The sequence below is a fragment of the Sminthopsis crassicaudata genome, chromosome 2 (assembly GCF_048593235.1).
Source record: "Sminthopsis crassicaudata isolate SCR6 chromosome 2, ASM4859323v1, whole genome shotgun sequence".
Taxonomy (NCBI): domain Eukaryota; kingdom Metazoa; phylum Chordata; class Mammalia; order Dasyuromorphia; family Dasyuridae; genus Sminthopsis; species Sminthopsis crassicaudata.
The window spans coordinates 408,828,311-408,844,719 of record NC_133618.1 but is presented as its reverse complement, the minus strand read 5'-3'; the positions used below and the strand labels follow the sequence as shown (position 1 = coordinate 408,844,719).

The 16,409-nt window shown below is 31.4% G+C and overlaps 1 protein-coding gene and 1 pseudogene across 2 annotated transcripts in view; one reads left to right on the top strand and one right to left on the bottom strand.

Moving 5' to 3' along the window:
• Nucleotides 1–16,409, top strand: part of RNF145 (ring finger protein 145) — a 94,025-nt gene that overhangs the window by 46,847 nt on the left and 30,769 nt on the right. For both annotated transcript variants that reach the window (XM_074291948.1, XM_074291947.1), the window contains exons 5-6: nucleotides 2,180–2,415; nucleotides 5,758–5,933. In XM_074291948.1, coding sequence (XP_074148049.1) covers nucleotides 2,180–2,415; nucleotides 5,758–5,933 — 412 coding nt within the window. The remainder of the gene's footprint in view (nucleotides 1–2,179; nucleotides 2,416–5,757; nucleotides 5,934–16,409) is intronic.
• Nucleotides 16,086–16,398, bottom strand: LOC141556951 (cytochrome c-like; annotated as a pseudogene).

Genomic DNA, 16,409 nt, shown 5'->3' with positions numbered 1-16,409 from the left:
TTTTTCTGTATATCTTCCAATGGTTTGCTTCAGATTAATGTGGATAATTACCGAATTGTTTTTTCTGAACTCTTTACACACATGGAAATATTTTGCAAGAAAAGGTCCTAGTAGGAGTATGTCTAATTTGTTAAAATTTTAATTTAGCATTATCTAAAGAAGTTAATAATGTTCCTCTAAATTTCCTACATTGATTACTTCAGTAATCAGTATGTAGATTTGTTTAGAGATCCTTATTAGCAAAATGAAGCAATATGGAGAGGGAAAGTCTGTGTCTTTTAAAATAACTACAAAGTTCTTTAAAAATAGTGACTTTTTTCCCTTGTCACTGATATAAGCCATAAAGAAAAAAAAAACCCAACTAATTTGAAAACATTAAATGTTATTATAAAGTTCTTGGGCATGATTTTAATAGATGGTATTATAAAATCAAAAGCTAATATATAATTTTTATTTAGAGTTTAGAAAAATCAATTTGAGTATATTGAGTTATTTGAGAAAATAAAACGTGTTTTCTTAGAGCTGAGGTAAAGAATTGCATTAGTATTGTGGCCCCTGCTTTTTTCAGTATAACATTTGATTATACTTCTTCAAAAGAGTGTATCATATGAATCATGCTCATCAATCAAAGAAAACAAATAAAACTCTGGGTCTCATCACCATATGATGCTGGCATCGTCTAAAGGGAATTTTCTGTGCTTGCAAGAAGTTTACATCATGCTGTACAGAAAAGTTCAAGTATATGACAGGTAGTCATTGCTTTGAATGCATAAAAGTAATAGTTAAGTCGGAGTGAAAATAACTACATCTTATAGTCTTAAAGTATATTTTTATAGAACTTTATTTCCTCTTAATTTCTCAGAATGATTTTATTTAGCATTTTCTCAGAAAGAACTTATTATTAATCTGGTTATTGATCTTAAAAGCCTAGAACAAGCTCATTATACACATAAGGCCACTTTTTTTTTTTTCCAGAATAGCTGGATTTAAAAAAAATGTTTATCTACCTCTTAAAATGTTAATATAAATGTAATAAAATGTAATATAATAAAAATGTTAAAAGAAAAACCAGGTGAAGTTTCTTTTATATTCTTATATTTAGGGATAAAAAATAATATGTGTAGAAAAATGCTTCAATACTTTTGAGAAGCTGCAATTTTATTAGAATGAGCAATTTTTCCACTGATGTAGATTTCAAACACTCTAAAATATTTTGGTTGATCTTCCAGGGCTGGGGTATCCAGAAACCTCCTAGTGGCCTTTTGAATTTACTTAGGTTCGTCTTTAGAGAACAGACATAAAGTAAATTACCATCACCTCAAAGCTTTTTATACTAGATGAGTGTGTTAGGCACCCTAGTATAATCTTTAAGAACCCAGATAATTTTCATAGTATTATGAGACTGAAGAATTTTAGAAAATGTTTTTTTTTTAACTAAAATAAAACCATCCATAACATTTTTAAAAAGTCATATAAATTCAACATGAATTAAATGCTTATTATGTATTATTGTAAGGTATATAGATATTGGGGATTTTTTTTTTTTAAGTCTTTGCCTTTAAGTAATTTAAAATTCTACTAACTTTTATAACTTCACTTTCCTGACTAAGTCATTTGGGAATGCAGGACAATCTAATAATATTATATAACTTAGACTTGAAACTTGCACATATGAATTTTCTCCTAGCTCATTTTTATAGTGTAATCATAAGGAATTGGCTTTATCTATAAAATGTGAACTTTACAGTTTTATTCATAAAATGTTGAGTACAGCTGAAATCAGGATTGTAAAAATAAATTAATGAAATTAATAAATATAAAATAAAAATGAATTAAATGTTGCAAAAAATAATTTTTTTTCCCACTACCATCCCTGATTTCATTTTGGAATGATGTTATGAAAGTCAATGGAAATTGACTTAAATTGTTTTAAAAAAGAACTCACAGAGGACACAGATGGATATAAAATTCATCGATAATATAAATATAAAATTAATTTCAGAAAAAGATTGACATTTGTAGCACATGAATATAATCTGAGAGATTGAATGCAAAAAGCATTGATTACTTTAGATTTTATTATTAAGGCATTATCTTGATAGAGTTTTAGGTTGAATGTTTTTTTTGAGTTCACTTTTGTTAAATGATAATAATTTTAGCATCTTTTTTTCCTCTTTAGGTCAATTGGTGGTATGTACATTGTGCTCATGTGTGATGAAAACTAAACAGATATGGCTCTTTTCAGCTCATATGCTTCCTCTTCTGGCACGACTGTGCCTTGTTCCATTGGAAACTATTGTTGTCATTAACAAATTTGCAATGATTTTTACTGGATTAGAAGTTCTCTATTTTCTTGCATCCAACCTTTTGGTTCCATATAATCTTGCTAAATCTGCATATAGGGAATTGGTTCAGGTAAGAAACAAATTTAAAGATATTTGGTTGAAATATTACCCAAGCACAAAATGTGCTTAGCATTTAATTTACCATTTATCATCATTTCATAATTTTTTTAATCAAATCTAAGTGACAACTTAATGTAATTTTGGTAATACATTTAAAGCTTAATTAGAATCTTGGTAGGGATTGAAGTTTTGGTTACAAATAGTCAAAGCCTGATTGTTTTATTGTACTTTGATTTATCTATTATAATAATTTATTTCAGTTGACAATTTAGGTGAAAAACAGTGCTATATTTAATTGTTTTATTCAGTGGTTCTCAAACTTTTTAAATAGGGGGCCAGTTCACTGTCCCTCTGAGGGAACTGCTGGAAGGCCAGACTATAGTAAAAACAAAAGGTCACACTCTGTCTCCGCCCTCAGCCCATTTGCCATAACCCGGCAGGCTGCATAAACATCCTCAGTGGGCCGTAGTTTAAGAACCCCTGGTGTTATTAATCTCTTAATTTGAGGCAAACATATTCTTAATATACTATAATTTTCTTTATGTGTCAAAATGCCTCCCTGTAATGTTTGATCCAAAGTAGGTTAACTCAAGTCAAAAATAATAGAAATTAAAAGGTGTTTGACCATCTAGCTTATATTTTAAAATCATCTTTGAAAATGCTGAAGATGCATCAGCATCTCAGAAATATAGTAAATTATTTAAGAAATTAATCTAGCCAACAACTTCAGTATATCTCAAGTTTATCATTTAAAAAGTGTCACAAATAAAAAATAAAAGTACTAATAAATGGCCTATGTGGTTATTATGTACTATTTATTGATTTTGTGTGTGTGTGCACGTGTGTATGTGTATGTGTGTACACACATACATACACACACACACACATCTCCTACATAAAGATATAGGAAGCCCTCTTGATTTATAGTGTCCAGAATTTATGGTGAGTAAATTTCTCCTTGTCCTCTATAGAAGCATATATCAAATATTATTCTTCTGCTCTCAGCCTAGATCATAGCCCATTATGCCTGTGGTTTGAAATCATGTTTCTGAGAGACTGAGACTTCCTAAAGTACTAACTTGGAAGAATTAGTACTCCTCACATATGTGGTGCCTTTTTTTTTTTGAGAACACATTATGAAATATAAGACCTCCTATGGCTTGATTTGCCAGGATGGAAGGGAAGAGCTAGAAGTGCAAGAGAGCAGAGTGGTATGGAGGAATTAGAATTGCTTTAAAAAAAAAAAAAAAAAAAAAAAAAAAAGGATGAACTAGAGAATCTTATTAGTTAGTCAATAGTGCTAAATTCTATGGATATAAAGACATTCTCCACCCTGAAAGAGTTCATAGTTTATTGGGGGAAGATACCACATAAAAAGAAGTTGAAAAGCAGGAATGGGGAGAAAGGGCATACTTGTCTTGAAGGCATGATGAAAACCCGAAAACTTATGGGAAATGCTAAACTATCTACCCTTAAATAGCTCCACTCCTGAAATAGGGAGAGAGGAGTTCTGTGATGTCTACTTTCTATCCTTTCTAGTCAGAGAGTAGGAGGGGCCTATGGGGATAAAGGTATTAAGGAGATAAGAGTTTCAGAATTGATCTGATCTTATAAGATGAGTTTCTAGAGATAATGATGAAGTCCAGATGAGCAATGAGGTGGAAAGTGGTGAAGTATCTACTGTAGGCCTCCTTCTTAATTAGTCCCCCAGGAATCCAGGCCTATTCTGTTTTTTTTTTTTTTTTTGTTTTGTTTTTTTTTGTTTTGTTTTTAATAACATAGCAGTTACAATCACCATATAAAAAATATCCACTATGAAAAGGAAGAGTGTCCTTTATATTCATAAAAGTAATCAGTTTATAGTTTGGGAGTAGCATTGGTCTGTTGGAAACTTCTTTTTAGATAAAATAGCTAACTACAAGATTTTCATACTAGTAAATTCCATTTTTAGCTCAAAAATTTTTTCATTAACTCCAAATGTACCCTTGTGAAATTCATTTCTCTGTCATAATTATCAGCAATAGCTTATCCTAGAAATAAAAATTTAATGATTTTCAAATATTTTATTAAGTAAAACTGAATTTGTAATTTTGCTTATTCACAAAAGCCAATTCAGTGTAACATTTCTTCATGAATAGCATTTCATTTAAAGTCTTATAAATCAATACATTTCATTTCACCAAAAGGATTATATTATTGTTTTGTTCTGTAATTTATTGTAATCAAAGGTAATAAAACTTAATTAGTTTGAGATACACATTTTTCCTTATGATTTACTTTGTTAAAATTATTCTACTTTATTGTATACTTGGAAATCATGAACACTAAATCTCCATTTTCTTTTTTCCATTGACTTTCCTTTTAGTTTTTGTTGTATACATCACACCACTACAGTGTGGGTGATAGTAAAGCAATGAATAGAAATAAATTATTTTAGATATGAGATTATGATACTTATGTCCTGGACAAAGTTAGATAGAAGAAATATTGAAATTGTGTAATTTTGTATGACTTTATTTTGACAATGTAATAAGATATTGTTAAGAATAGAATTATAGGCTTTGAGAGTTTGAAGAACTCTTAAAAATCAGGCACAATTTTATTGTGCAAAGAAAGAAACTGAAACCCAGAGAAGTTAAGTGAAAATTCCTATGAAAATACTTGGCTTGAATAAAGTAGGAATAAAAGATATAGGTGATGTTTTCTATGAACCATTATAAATTGAATAATTGATAGTTTGTATTTTTAACTCATATCCAACTTTTGAAATAATGAGTTTGATATTTTAAGATTCTGTAACTTAATTATAAGTTAATAATGTCTAAAAATTGTTCAAAGGCAATATCAGTTTTTATAAAAGGAATAATTTTTTTTGAAATGTTATTTTTATAAAGGCTTATAATCTTTTAAAAAACCCATAATTTACTATTATGAAAAAAATGAATAAGTTTATTAATCACTATGCTGGATGATAAAGGAGATCAAAGGAAATTTGGAAGTACATTTCATTATGTACCAATATTTATTAAAATGTAAATAGTCATAGTATCTTTATAATAGATCAGAAAAGCCATTTTAGTATAATGAGATACTGTTTTTGGTCATGAGTTATTAAAACTAAAAATTATATTTTGTAATTGTTGAATTATTTTAATTTTTATTGAAGAAAATAAATGTTAATCAAAGTAATCATATAATGAAAGAAAAACAATTTATTTTTCCTCTGAATCAAAGTAAGATTTTTAGAATCTTCCTCTGCTGAAATGTAATTTCATGATCACTATAATTGTTGTTTTGTCTAAATGTCAAATGTTTCACAAATTAATTAGACTTATGTTATTTCTATACTCAGGTGGTGGAAGTATATGGACTTTTGGCTTTGGGAATGTCCTTATGGAATCAGCTGGTTGTCCCTGTTCTTTTCATGGTCTTCTGGCTTGTTTTATTTGCTCTTCAGATTTACTCTTATTTCAGCACACGGGATCAGCCTGCATCACGAGAGAGACTTCTTTTCCTTTTTTTGACAAGGTAATTAGCAAAAAAAAAAAAAGTGATACTATGTCCCCATGGAACACAAACTTCTAATGTAGGAGTGGTAAACTTAGATGTTATTTTTCATCCCAAGAAGTGTTTCATATTATAGTGTTGCATTGCTATTTGTGTTTTACTTTTTATGACTAGTCTTAATATGGTAGGTTGTATGTAAGTTCTGAAATACATTGAATATATTATAGAAATAAATTTAGTATCTTTTTCATATTGGCATAAGAGCACTAGATATAGAAAATTTCAAAATGTTTTTGTTATTAATATTGAACTAATGTGAGAAAAACTATTTTTTCTTTATTGAGAAAACCAAATTGGCTTATCTTATGCTTATGAAATAATGCATTTATCACATTCATTAAATATTTAATTCAAACCAATGTCAACCATTTGTAAGTTTTGGTTTTGGGGAAAAATGTTTACCTAACTGCCATTTGTTTTCTTTCCCCAAACTAATTACTTCTTATTTGATTTTACTCATTCTACCTTTATATCTTGTGTGCTGGATTATGAACTCCCAACATAAAAATTTCTAGATTCTACCATAATAGACTCATAATAAATTTAATAGACAGATGAGAATTCACTTTACCGCAGAAAAAGTTTAAAGAGTAACTTATAGTAATTTTAGTTACTAGGCAGACTGTAAATTACTTTTTATTCATCAAATATTTGAATGTCTACCATGTGCTAAGTACCATGGCAGACACAAAAATATATATTGCAACTCTTAGTTAAGTTGTAAAGGAGATAGGAACTGAACTTTTGATTTCATTGGTATAGTGAAATCTCAGGTGCAGAAGCTTCCTCTACCAATGCAGCTCAACAACTTCTCTTCAATTTAAATTTAAGAAAATTGCTTAGAGTATTGACTTATCCTAAATCACCTAGCCTATATGTGTAAGAAATGGGACTTGAACCCTAGTGTCTCATCCATCTATTTCTCTTTTTTCCCCTGGCCATTTGCAAACCATGTAGTCTAATCTGACTATTCTCCTTATTCCTCAACCAGTAAAATTTTGACTCTTTCCCTAAAACCATGGGGTTCTGATAACTGAGCTTTTGCCTTATCTTGTCCCAGAACCAGTTCACTGTCCCACTTGCTGGCCTTTCCAAACAATGCTGCTGGCTGTATACTCAACAATCCTTCCCCTCATCTCTCCTTTATATATCAAGCCTTTTCCCAGTAGAATGTAAGTTCCTTGAGGCAAAGGCTATATATTACTTGCTTTTATGTTCCCAATGCTCACTTAGTAAGTGCTTAATAAATACTTTTTTATTCCTATATCCATGCAAGCATCTATCCATCCATCCATATATATATATATTTAGCTATTACCTAATTTGGGTCCTTATCACATCTCACTTAGATTATTATTGGTTTTCCAGTGTCCTTCTGCCTAAATCCAAAAGGCCTTTTTTATTGAGTCTATTGCAGTAGATCATTATTGCCTTAAAGATAAAATATAAACTCCTTTGTTTAGTTTGTAAAACTTTTCACAAACTGGCCCCAGCCTATCTTTCTAGCTTCATTGTACATTAATTACTACTTCTCCAGGACTCTGTGATCTTGACAAACTAGCCTTCTCTTTCTCCCTCATATAACAAATTTCCCATTTCTGTTACATTGCATTCACTGCCTTCCTGGCCTGAAATGTGTTCTGTCTTCATTGCCACATCATAAATTCCCTTTCTTCCTTAAGGGTGTAGTCATACACAACCATACAATACTTTGTTGATTCCCCCTAATTGCTAGTATTTTTTTCCCCAAAATATCTTGTATTTAACAATAGTTTTGTTATCTATTTGCATTTACTCTCTTGATAGTCATTCTGTATAAATTTATTTCTATGCTTGTTGTCTTCCCCATTGGAATTTTTGTTTTATTGTTTAGTCATTCAGTCATGTCTGATTCTTTGTAATCCCATTTGGGATTTTCTTGGCAGAGATACTGGAGTGGTTTTCCATTTCCTTCTTCACTTTATAGATGAGAAAACTGAGGCAGATAGGGTTAAGTGACTTGCATAGGGTTACCCAGATAGTAAGTATTGGAAGCTATATTTGAACTCAGGAAGATGAGTTTTCCTGATTTCAGGCCTGACACTCCATTTGCTGTGATAGCTAGTTGTCTATTACAATTTTAACTCCTTTCCAATTGGGATTATTTTATTCATTATTTTTGTATCTTCATGTAATAGTTATTTTCTAAATGCTTATTAAGTGTTTGACTGCATTAACTGTCAAATCTGTTTTCATTCATAAGAAACAGCAAGAACAAAAAGTATTTATATTTCTATCAGGAGAAATTATCTTTAATAGAAACCCTAAAAAATAAATTTCCCTTCTTTTAACCAAATAAAAGAACCTCAGAATGGGGTTAAAAGAACATGTCAAGTATGATACTTTATCCTAAGAAAGAGATATGGGATACCATCACTTCCTATTTTCTCTTTCTTTGCAAAGATGGAAGACTGTGTGTCTGGAACTGCATATAAATCACATTTTTTGAATATTGACTTTTTTTTTCCTTCAGTAGGATAGTTAGGTGATATAAATAGAATAGAAATAAGTAAAAATTTATTTAAAAGAACAATCAACTATGGTATGTTTGAAGAAATCTTATCAGTACTAGAAATAGGGGAAAAGTTAAAATGCTTATGGTACCATAACAAAATAAAGTGATTGTCATTGTATAACATTTTAACGATCCTGTAAAGTTTTATTTTCTGAAAAGAAACACGTTTTGACTTTTTGATAACTAGATTTGATATACATGCAGTGAATAGAATATCATAGTAAACAAATTTTAATAAATAACTTAAGGTCCCTCCTCTTAAAAGTTCTATGCTGATTCCTCTTCTTTGAATTGAGGTTCTCAATTGATGGTTCTCTAAAGTGATGTGAGAAGAATACAGATTCTGGGAAGTCGTAACCTAAAAAAGCTTTGCATAGACAGTGATGGAATATTTGCCTGACATCTAAAGACTAGTTTAATCATGTGAAACCTTTTTCAGAAGGTTGACTACCAGGTAATGAAAAGTTTTTGTCATAGCTTCTTAAGGTATAGAGGTATCGCAATTTGCAGCAGTGTGTAAAATCACAAATATTTGATAGTATAGGTAAAAAATAATGTCCCCTAAGCTTTAGTAATAACACCATGACTTTTTTTTTTAAATGTTTATCTTTGACAACTTCTGTTTTTACTACTTCACCAGTCTTTAATGTGTGGTCTAATTGTTAAACTAATAATCTAAGTAGGAAATGAGAATCTTTAATGGCTTAAATCACAGAATCTTTTAAGTGAACAGAGCTACAGAGGTCATTTAAACCAGGGTTTCTTAAACATTTTCCACTTGTAACCTTTTTTCACCTGAGAAATTTTTATGTGATTCTGGGTATATAAAATAGCTATATAAATCAAACATTTATTGATAATATATCAAAACTTTGTAACCTCCACATTGTTAGGAAATCCTACATTAATTAGGTCGTGATCCACAGTTTACAAAACTGGGATGTAGATGAACCCATATCTGAGAAAGAATTCCCTCTATAGCATCCTTATACTTGCTCATCTAGCCTTTTATGAGGATATCTCTGTCAATCACTCAAGACTGATAAGGAACTCCCTATGGGTTAGCTTTAATTACTAGGATATTTTTCTTTGCATTAAGGCAAAATCTATTACTTTTGTAACTCACTCATTGCTCCAAATTCTACTCTCTGAGTCCAAGCAGAATGAGTCTGTACATAATAAAAATAACAGGGACTAGCTCTGTAATCTAATTGCCATAAGGAACTCCCAGGCAAGGAAGCCTTTACTAGCATAGGCCAGTATCTTCCCCATAGCTTGTATACCTTAGAGAATTTTTTTTCTTGAGCAGTGAGAGGTTAAGTAACTTGCTCAGGTTCAGATGCACAGTGGGTGTCAGAGCTAGAACTTTGGCCTAAGACTTTCTGACTTTGAGCCCACTTTTCTATCGGGTCTGCCATGCTACTTTTGTGTTTTCCAACTGTGGTCTGTGGTTCCCAGTTTTGTGGCCAAGGAGAACAGAGCTCATTCTTCTTTCACATGGTAGTTCTTTAAATATCGAAGACTACTTGACATACTTCCCCTTTCAGTATTCTCTTCTATCAACAATAGTTGTTTCAGTTCATCGTTTATAGTATGATCATCAGCCCCCTTGCAACTTGATTCACTTGCAACAAAAAATTCTGTTTTTCAATGTTCATCTTAAGATGTGCTGCTCAGATTGATTATAGTATGTCAAATATGACCCAACTATGGTAATGATACAGAAGAAACATCATTCTAACAGTAGCCACTTTGGTGCCTGCATCACAGTTGAATTACTCAATGGAACTGAGTAATTCTAACCACTTAAACATTAAACTTTAAACCAACAGAATTTTTTTTTTCTTTTTAAAAAATAACACCTTGTCTTTTGTCTATTGTTCTTCATTATACACTTAAACAGTTATATTTTTTATCAAATGAAAGACTATTTACTTCAATAGATCCATGATCTTAATGATGGGGATACTGTTTCCATTGGTGCACATTACAACCCAGCCATATCTTTTCCTCCTGTGTGACTCTTGTTCATGTACTTCTGTAAGTTTCCTCTATAGAGGATCTACCTAAGGGGTCTATAGATCATCCAACAAATATCAGAAAATTATCAAATGCCTAATTTTTCTATTATGTATCTATTTGTTGTATTCTTTACACTAATTATTGTGTGAATTATTGTTTATTTGATGCAGCATTTTACACCCATCATACATTATCTGCACTTTTTTTTTTATTTAGAAATTGTAGCATTCATGACTCTAATCATAAATTTGCTGGAAGAAATTTTGGATTTTGGACTGGTTTTCATTGGTATAGGTAACTAATTCCTGATGAGAAAATTTACTCTACCATCGCAAATCTGCATCTGCTTTGCAACTTGTAGTGTCACAGAATTGCCTCAGAGATAGAGTATTTCAAAGCTGTTTTTCTCTTTAATGTTGTCACTGTATAAATTGCCCTCCTAGTTGAATCTACACCTTCCTTGCTCAGAATTTGGCACTATCTATTATACTCTTCTGCCATTGGAAAAATTTTACAAGTAAAAAGATGCAGTTTCTTTTTGGGGAGAAGCCTGAAGTTGAAAATATGGCACAATTTACCAGATGCATTTCAACTCACTCTTCTCAATACTCATTTTAGAGCTATATTCATTTGCAGGATGTCTCCTTTGAGTATGTATTCTGATGGACCAGTTCATCGAACTGGTCATAGTGGTCATAGTGTGAATAATAGGTATATGTGACTTCATGCTATAATGGAAAGATATATGAATTCAGAGAACAAATGAATTAAATTTGAACACTAATTCTTCTACTTACTATGGGTGACCTTCAGCAATGTGCTTAAAGTCTTTGTGCCTTAGCTTCTATTATGTGCGAAACAGAAGGAGTGGGCTACTTGACTTCCAAGATTTCTTCCAGTTCTAAATCTATGATCTACTTTTGTTGTTAGTGTTGTTAATTGTGTAATTCTTGAATAATTGTGAAATAGGAAACTATTACTCAGCACTTGAAATCACAGTGTTATACTTAAAGGAGTGTGTGTAAAATTACTATTTATAGGAAATCCCTCTTCCATTTGGACTGTGCTTGACCTTTTTCCTTTCAATTGCAAATACTTTTGTCTAGGTACATCTCCCTTTATATGCTTAGAGTACATTAATCAAAATTCCAGCAGTTCTGCATGTGAACAAGAGATGTCCTATTGGAATAGTGCTTTATATTTTGTCCTTAATGAAATACTTTTTAGTGAACAAATGAGCACAATATAAATAATAATAGAAAATATAAAATAATATTTTATTCTCTTCACCTTCCAGTCGTTTGTGTTATCCTAAGTTGTGATTTGCATTAGAATATCATTTGTGAGGATGTCATTCTCCTTCTCATATTTCTATCAGAAATGTCCTCAATATGTTTGTAGATTAATCATATAAAGATTTTATAGAGGTGGCAGTTATAACATGCAATTACATTAATGTACTAAAATGTGTTTAACCATTCTATAAACTAGGGATATTTATTTTTAGTTCTTTTCCACTAAAAAGTGTTATATTTTGGTGTACACGATACTCTTTCACTCTCTTCTGTAATGCTTTGGAGCTGAGCTTATATTCCCAATTATTGTTGGCTATTAATATGTCTCTACTTGGCAAGCATATCAAGTGTTTTCTCTTTGAGAGTATTCCTAGTCTCATTTGGACATTTCATTATGGTATTTGCCTTAACTTATTTAAGAAATAGAACAGTCCACATTATTATCTATTATTTCATCTTTTCACATTTTTGTTTTCAGTAGCTTGTATAATAGATTAGGTTGGAGTTCTTTTAAATGTATATCTTTCCATTTTTTCTTCAAATTTCCCATTTTGATCATTGATCTAATATGAGATTACATAGCTAATTTGGTAATGAGTCATTTCCTTTCTAAGGCAGCCACTTTCATTTTTTCCTCATATAATTTTGGTGTTGGTATGTGCACTGTCTCCTACCAAAATCATTGTTATTTAACAATAAAGAACTGCAGATTATGTTTAATTCAATACATTAAATGTATGTGCCAGGCATTGTGCTAAGTCCTTAGGGACACACACAAAAAAGGAAAAACCAGTCTCTGCTCTCCAGATGTTTACCACCTAATGGAAGAGACATGCAAACTAAATATATACAAAACCAACTATATTCAGGACAAATAGGAAATAATTAAAAGAGGGAAAGCTCTGAAATTAAAAGTTATTAGGTGGAATATTACTGTATTGTAAGAAGTGATGAACTGGTTGATTTTAGAAAAACATGGGAAAACTTGGATGAAATAATAAAAAGTGAAATGAGCAATTCTAAGAATGCTGTATACTGTATACAGTATACTATTGTATACTATAACAGCAATATTATTTAAAGAATAATTGTGAACAGTAAATACTCAAATCAACTCTAAAGGGCTTGAAGGAAAATAAATGCTCTATATACACCTCTAGAGAAAGAACTAATGAATAAAAGTATGCATAGTATGGTTTTTCATATATTTATAAATCTGTATCCAATGCTGGCCTTCTCTAATGTGGGGTAAAAGGAAGGGATGGATTCAGTTCAGAACTTAAAATCTAACCCAAAATAAAAATTAAAAAATAAAAATTGAAGAGTAGGGGAAAAAAAGAATAGTTAAATAAGGCTTCCTGTAGAAGGTGGGATTTTAGTTGGAATTTAAAGAAAACCAGCTAAGTTGTTAGTTGGACTAAAGGAAGGAGAGTATTCCAGGCATGGGAGATATCCAGAAAAAATTCCTAGAGATTTGGAAGAAAAGAGTTTAGTGACAGTATATCAAAGTACATGTTGGGGGATAAGGTATAAGAAGAGTTAGGCCAAACAGCATTTTGTATTTACCTCTGGAGGCAATATGAAGCCACTGGAGTTTATTGAATATTGACATGATTGGACTTGTTTTATAGGAAAAATTACTTTAGTAGCTGAATGAAGACAGAATGGAGTGAGGAAAGACTTGAGGCAGGCACTTCTATTAGCAAGGTATTGTAATAATCTAAGCATGAATTGAGGAGGGCTTGCCCTAGAGTGACAATAATGTAGTTAAGATAAGGAGAAGAGGAGAGAGTGGCTAGTGGCTGGCAGAGAATTGAGGGGTCAAATGGTTGGAAGTCATGGTGAGGGTAAAGAAGGTGAATATGTAAGGAAAGGCAGAAAGAAATGAAAAAAGGCCACTAGTTTATAGTTAGATAAGGGAATTTTAGAATTCTTGAATATGGAGGTGGTATATTTGGGATTGAGGATATATGATCATGTTCTGTGTATGGCTGAAGAGAGGTAAAAAGAGTAACTGCTCATGGGAGGAGAGTAGGTTGAGGAACTAACTGGTTAGGGTATTTGAGGGACAGTCATATTTTTCCACTGAACTGGACAGCCATTTGGAGAACTTGGTATTAGAACTTAGTTGAGCTGATATTTATATGGCTTTTAAGGGCTGCCAAGCACTTTATGTATATTGTACTCATTTGGTACTGACAAAAAGTAGATGTGGTTGTTGTCCCAGTTTTTAATCATAGAGAAATGTAAAGCATAGAGATGTTAATTTGCTTGCTGAGGGTCACATAGCCAGAAAGTGGCTGTAGACAGGATTCTTAGGCCTTATTTATGCCAAGACCAGAGCTCTCTTCATTAATATATTCCTTATTAAATTCCTATTCTATGCTGAGTACTGTGATAGGGCCTGGGGATATGAAAATAATCAATAGCCCCTCTAAAAACCCTCAAAAATTGCTTTTATCAACTAGAAAGTTTTTAAAGATAACTTTTTAAAATAATAATAATAGCTTACTTTTATAAAGTTTTTTTTTTTTTTTTAGCTATATAGATTAGGTAGGAATATTAATCCCATTTTACAGATAAGAAAATGAAGGCCCAGATTGGTAAGTAAATCTATTCCAGATTTGGTAAACCTGAAAGCTGAAATTCAAATTTCCTGACATAAAGTCCATCTCTCCCAGAGAAGTTTCCATGTTCATTAAATCAGTATTTCCCATCTCACACACAAAAAATCATATATTCTGTTAATATCTAAGTTTTTTTATATACAGAAATGTAAAGTTAAAAATTTTAATAGTGTTCTATGATTTTTAAAAAGTATGTTTTCTATAATCAGAAAGAAGTGACTGCATAAAGGGCAAAAGGTTTCTGGTTAAAGGGAGGAAACAGAAATTTTCGTAATTGCTCCACTTCCTTTTTTGCTTCCTTAAAAGTACAATGCATATTTTTTTGTTTATATCTTGCAAGAATTTCAATATATTTCATCCCAATTCTATGAGAAATTTTATAGACTAATTGTGGTTTTCCCTTAAAACATTCCAATCATTAATTTACCCAGAAATAATTAGAGCACACTTAGCAACATTCAGCATTCATAAACAGAAAATCAAATAGTGTTGATCTTTTGAAAGTTTTAAAAGACTTTTCATTTGAAAAAGAGATGCGTATATTTGCATTGCTGATTCAAATTTTAGTCTAATTCAAAAAATATCTTAATAGACAATGTTTAACTTTTTAATATTTTAGTAAAAATTTTGATAAAACTCCAAATTATAAGTTTGAACTCCTATCTAAAGTAATAGATGAACCTCCCTCCAAGAGAGTGTTTCTAATCAAGGACCAACAGAATAAGATGTATTAAATAAGATATTTTTAAATATAAGTTATAATCCAGTATAAGAAAGATAGAGACACAGAGAGATTTTGAATCTCCAACAGGAAACTGGATTTTTTTCCCTTTTTTTTTTTTTTTAAAGTATATTCACAATTTTTTAATTGTTGAATTGTCTTATGATCACATAATTTAGCTGATCTACTACTAGTGGTACACCTTTATTTATAGCTGAACACTCGTTGACACATTTTAAGTTCAATGGGTCTTAAAAGTGAATCCTAAGGGACAAGTGGGCTTAAAAGAAGGTCTCATCTCTGACTGAACCTGTCTGTGCTTCCTCAGTCCCCAAAATGGCTCACACTGAGATGTTCTTTATTCGGGTAAAAAAAAGAAAAAGAAAACACCAAAATGCTTTTCAATAATTTAAAGGTAGTACTTAATCAAATAATTGTAATTAGGCTGTTTTTACATAGAAAATAAAGCAATTTAAGTTGAAAATGCCTTTGGATGGGTTGGGGAACACTTTTTCTAAAGGATAAAGCCAGGGTCCCCACCCCAGGTACACTACAAATCAAAGCCATATGAAGCTATTGAATAGCTTTCCCTGTTGTTTAGAAGCCAGATTTCTCAAAACTTTGAAAGATAGAGGTGAAGCACATTGGCCTGGATAAAGTTGCTCAATCAAATCTTTTAAAAGAACAGAAGTGTGATAGGTTGGTTGTGGCTGTAATTGCGACCATTCCTCTATTAGGACTGAACAAAATTTTAAAACAGCCATTCATGATCAAAATTCTCTAGTAGATAAAACCAATTTAAATAGAATTGTTATGGTACATGTAAAAAAAAAAAAAAAGAAATATCAGGGGCGACATCTCCTTCTGGTAATAAATAAGGCAGCAGACAACTTATTACTCATTGGTGGCCTTCTTGAAGTAGGCTATGAAGTCTGCCCTTTTTCCTTTGTTCTTAATACCCGCGAAGATCATCTTTGTGCCTCGGATGTACTTCTCAAGGTTTTTCAGATACTCTATCAAGGACTCCTCTCCCCAGGTGATACCTTTGTTCTTGTCAGCATTTGTGTAGGAGAAGCCTGGAGGCTGACTAGTCTTGTGGCAGAAGAGCCTGTACAAGTTGGGGCTGGTCTTGTGCTTGCCTTCCTTTACCATGTGGTACTGGAACACACTTCTGCACAAAGATCTTATCCTTCTCCACATCCACCATAGAGAAATCGG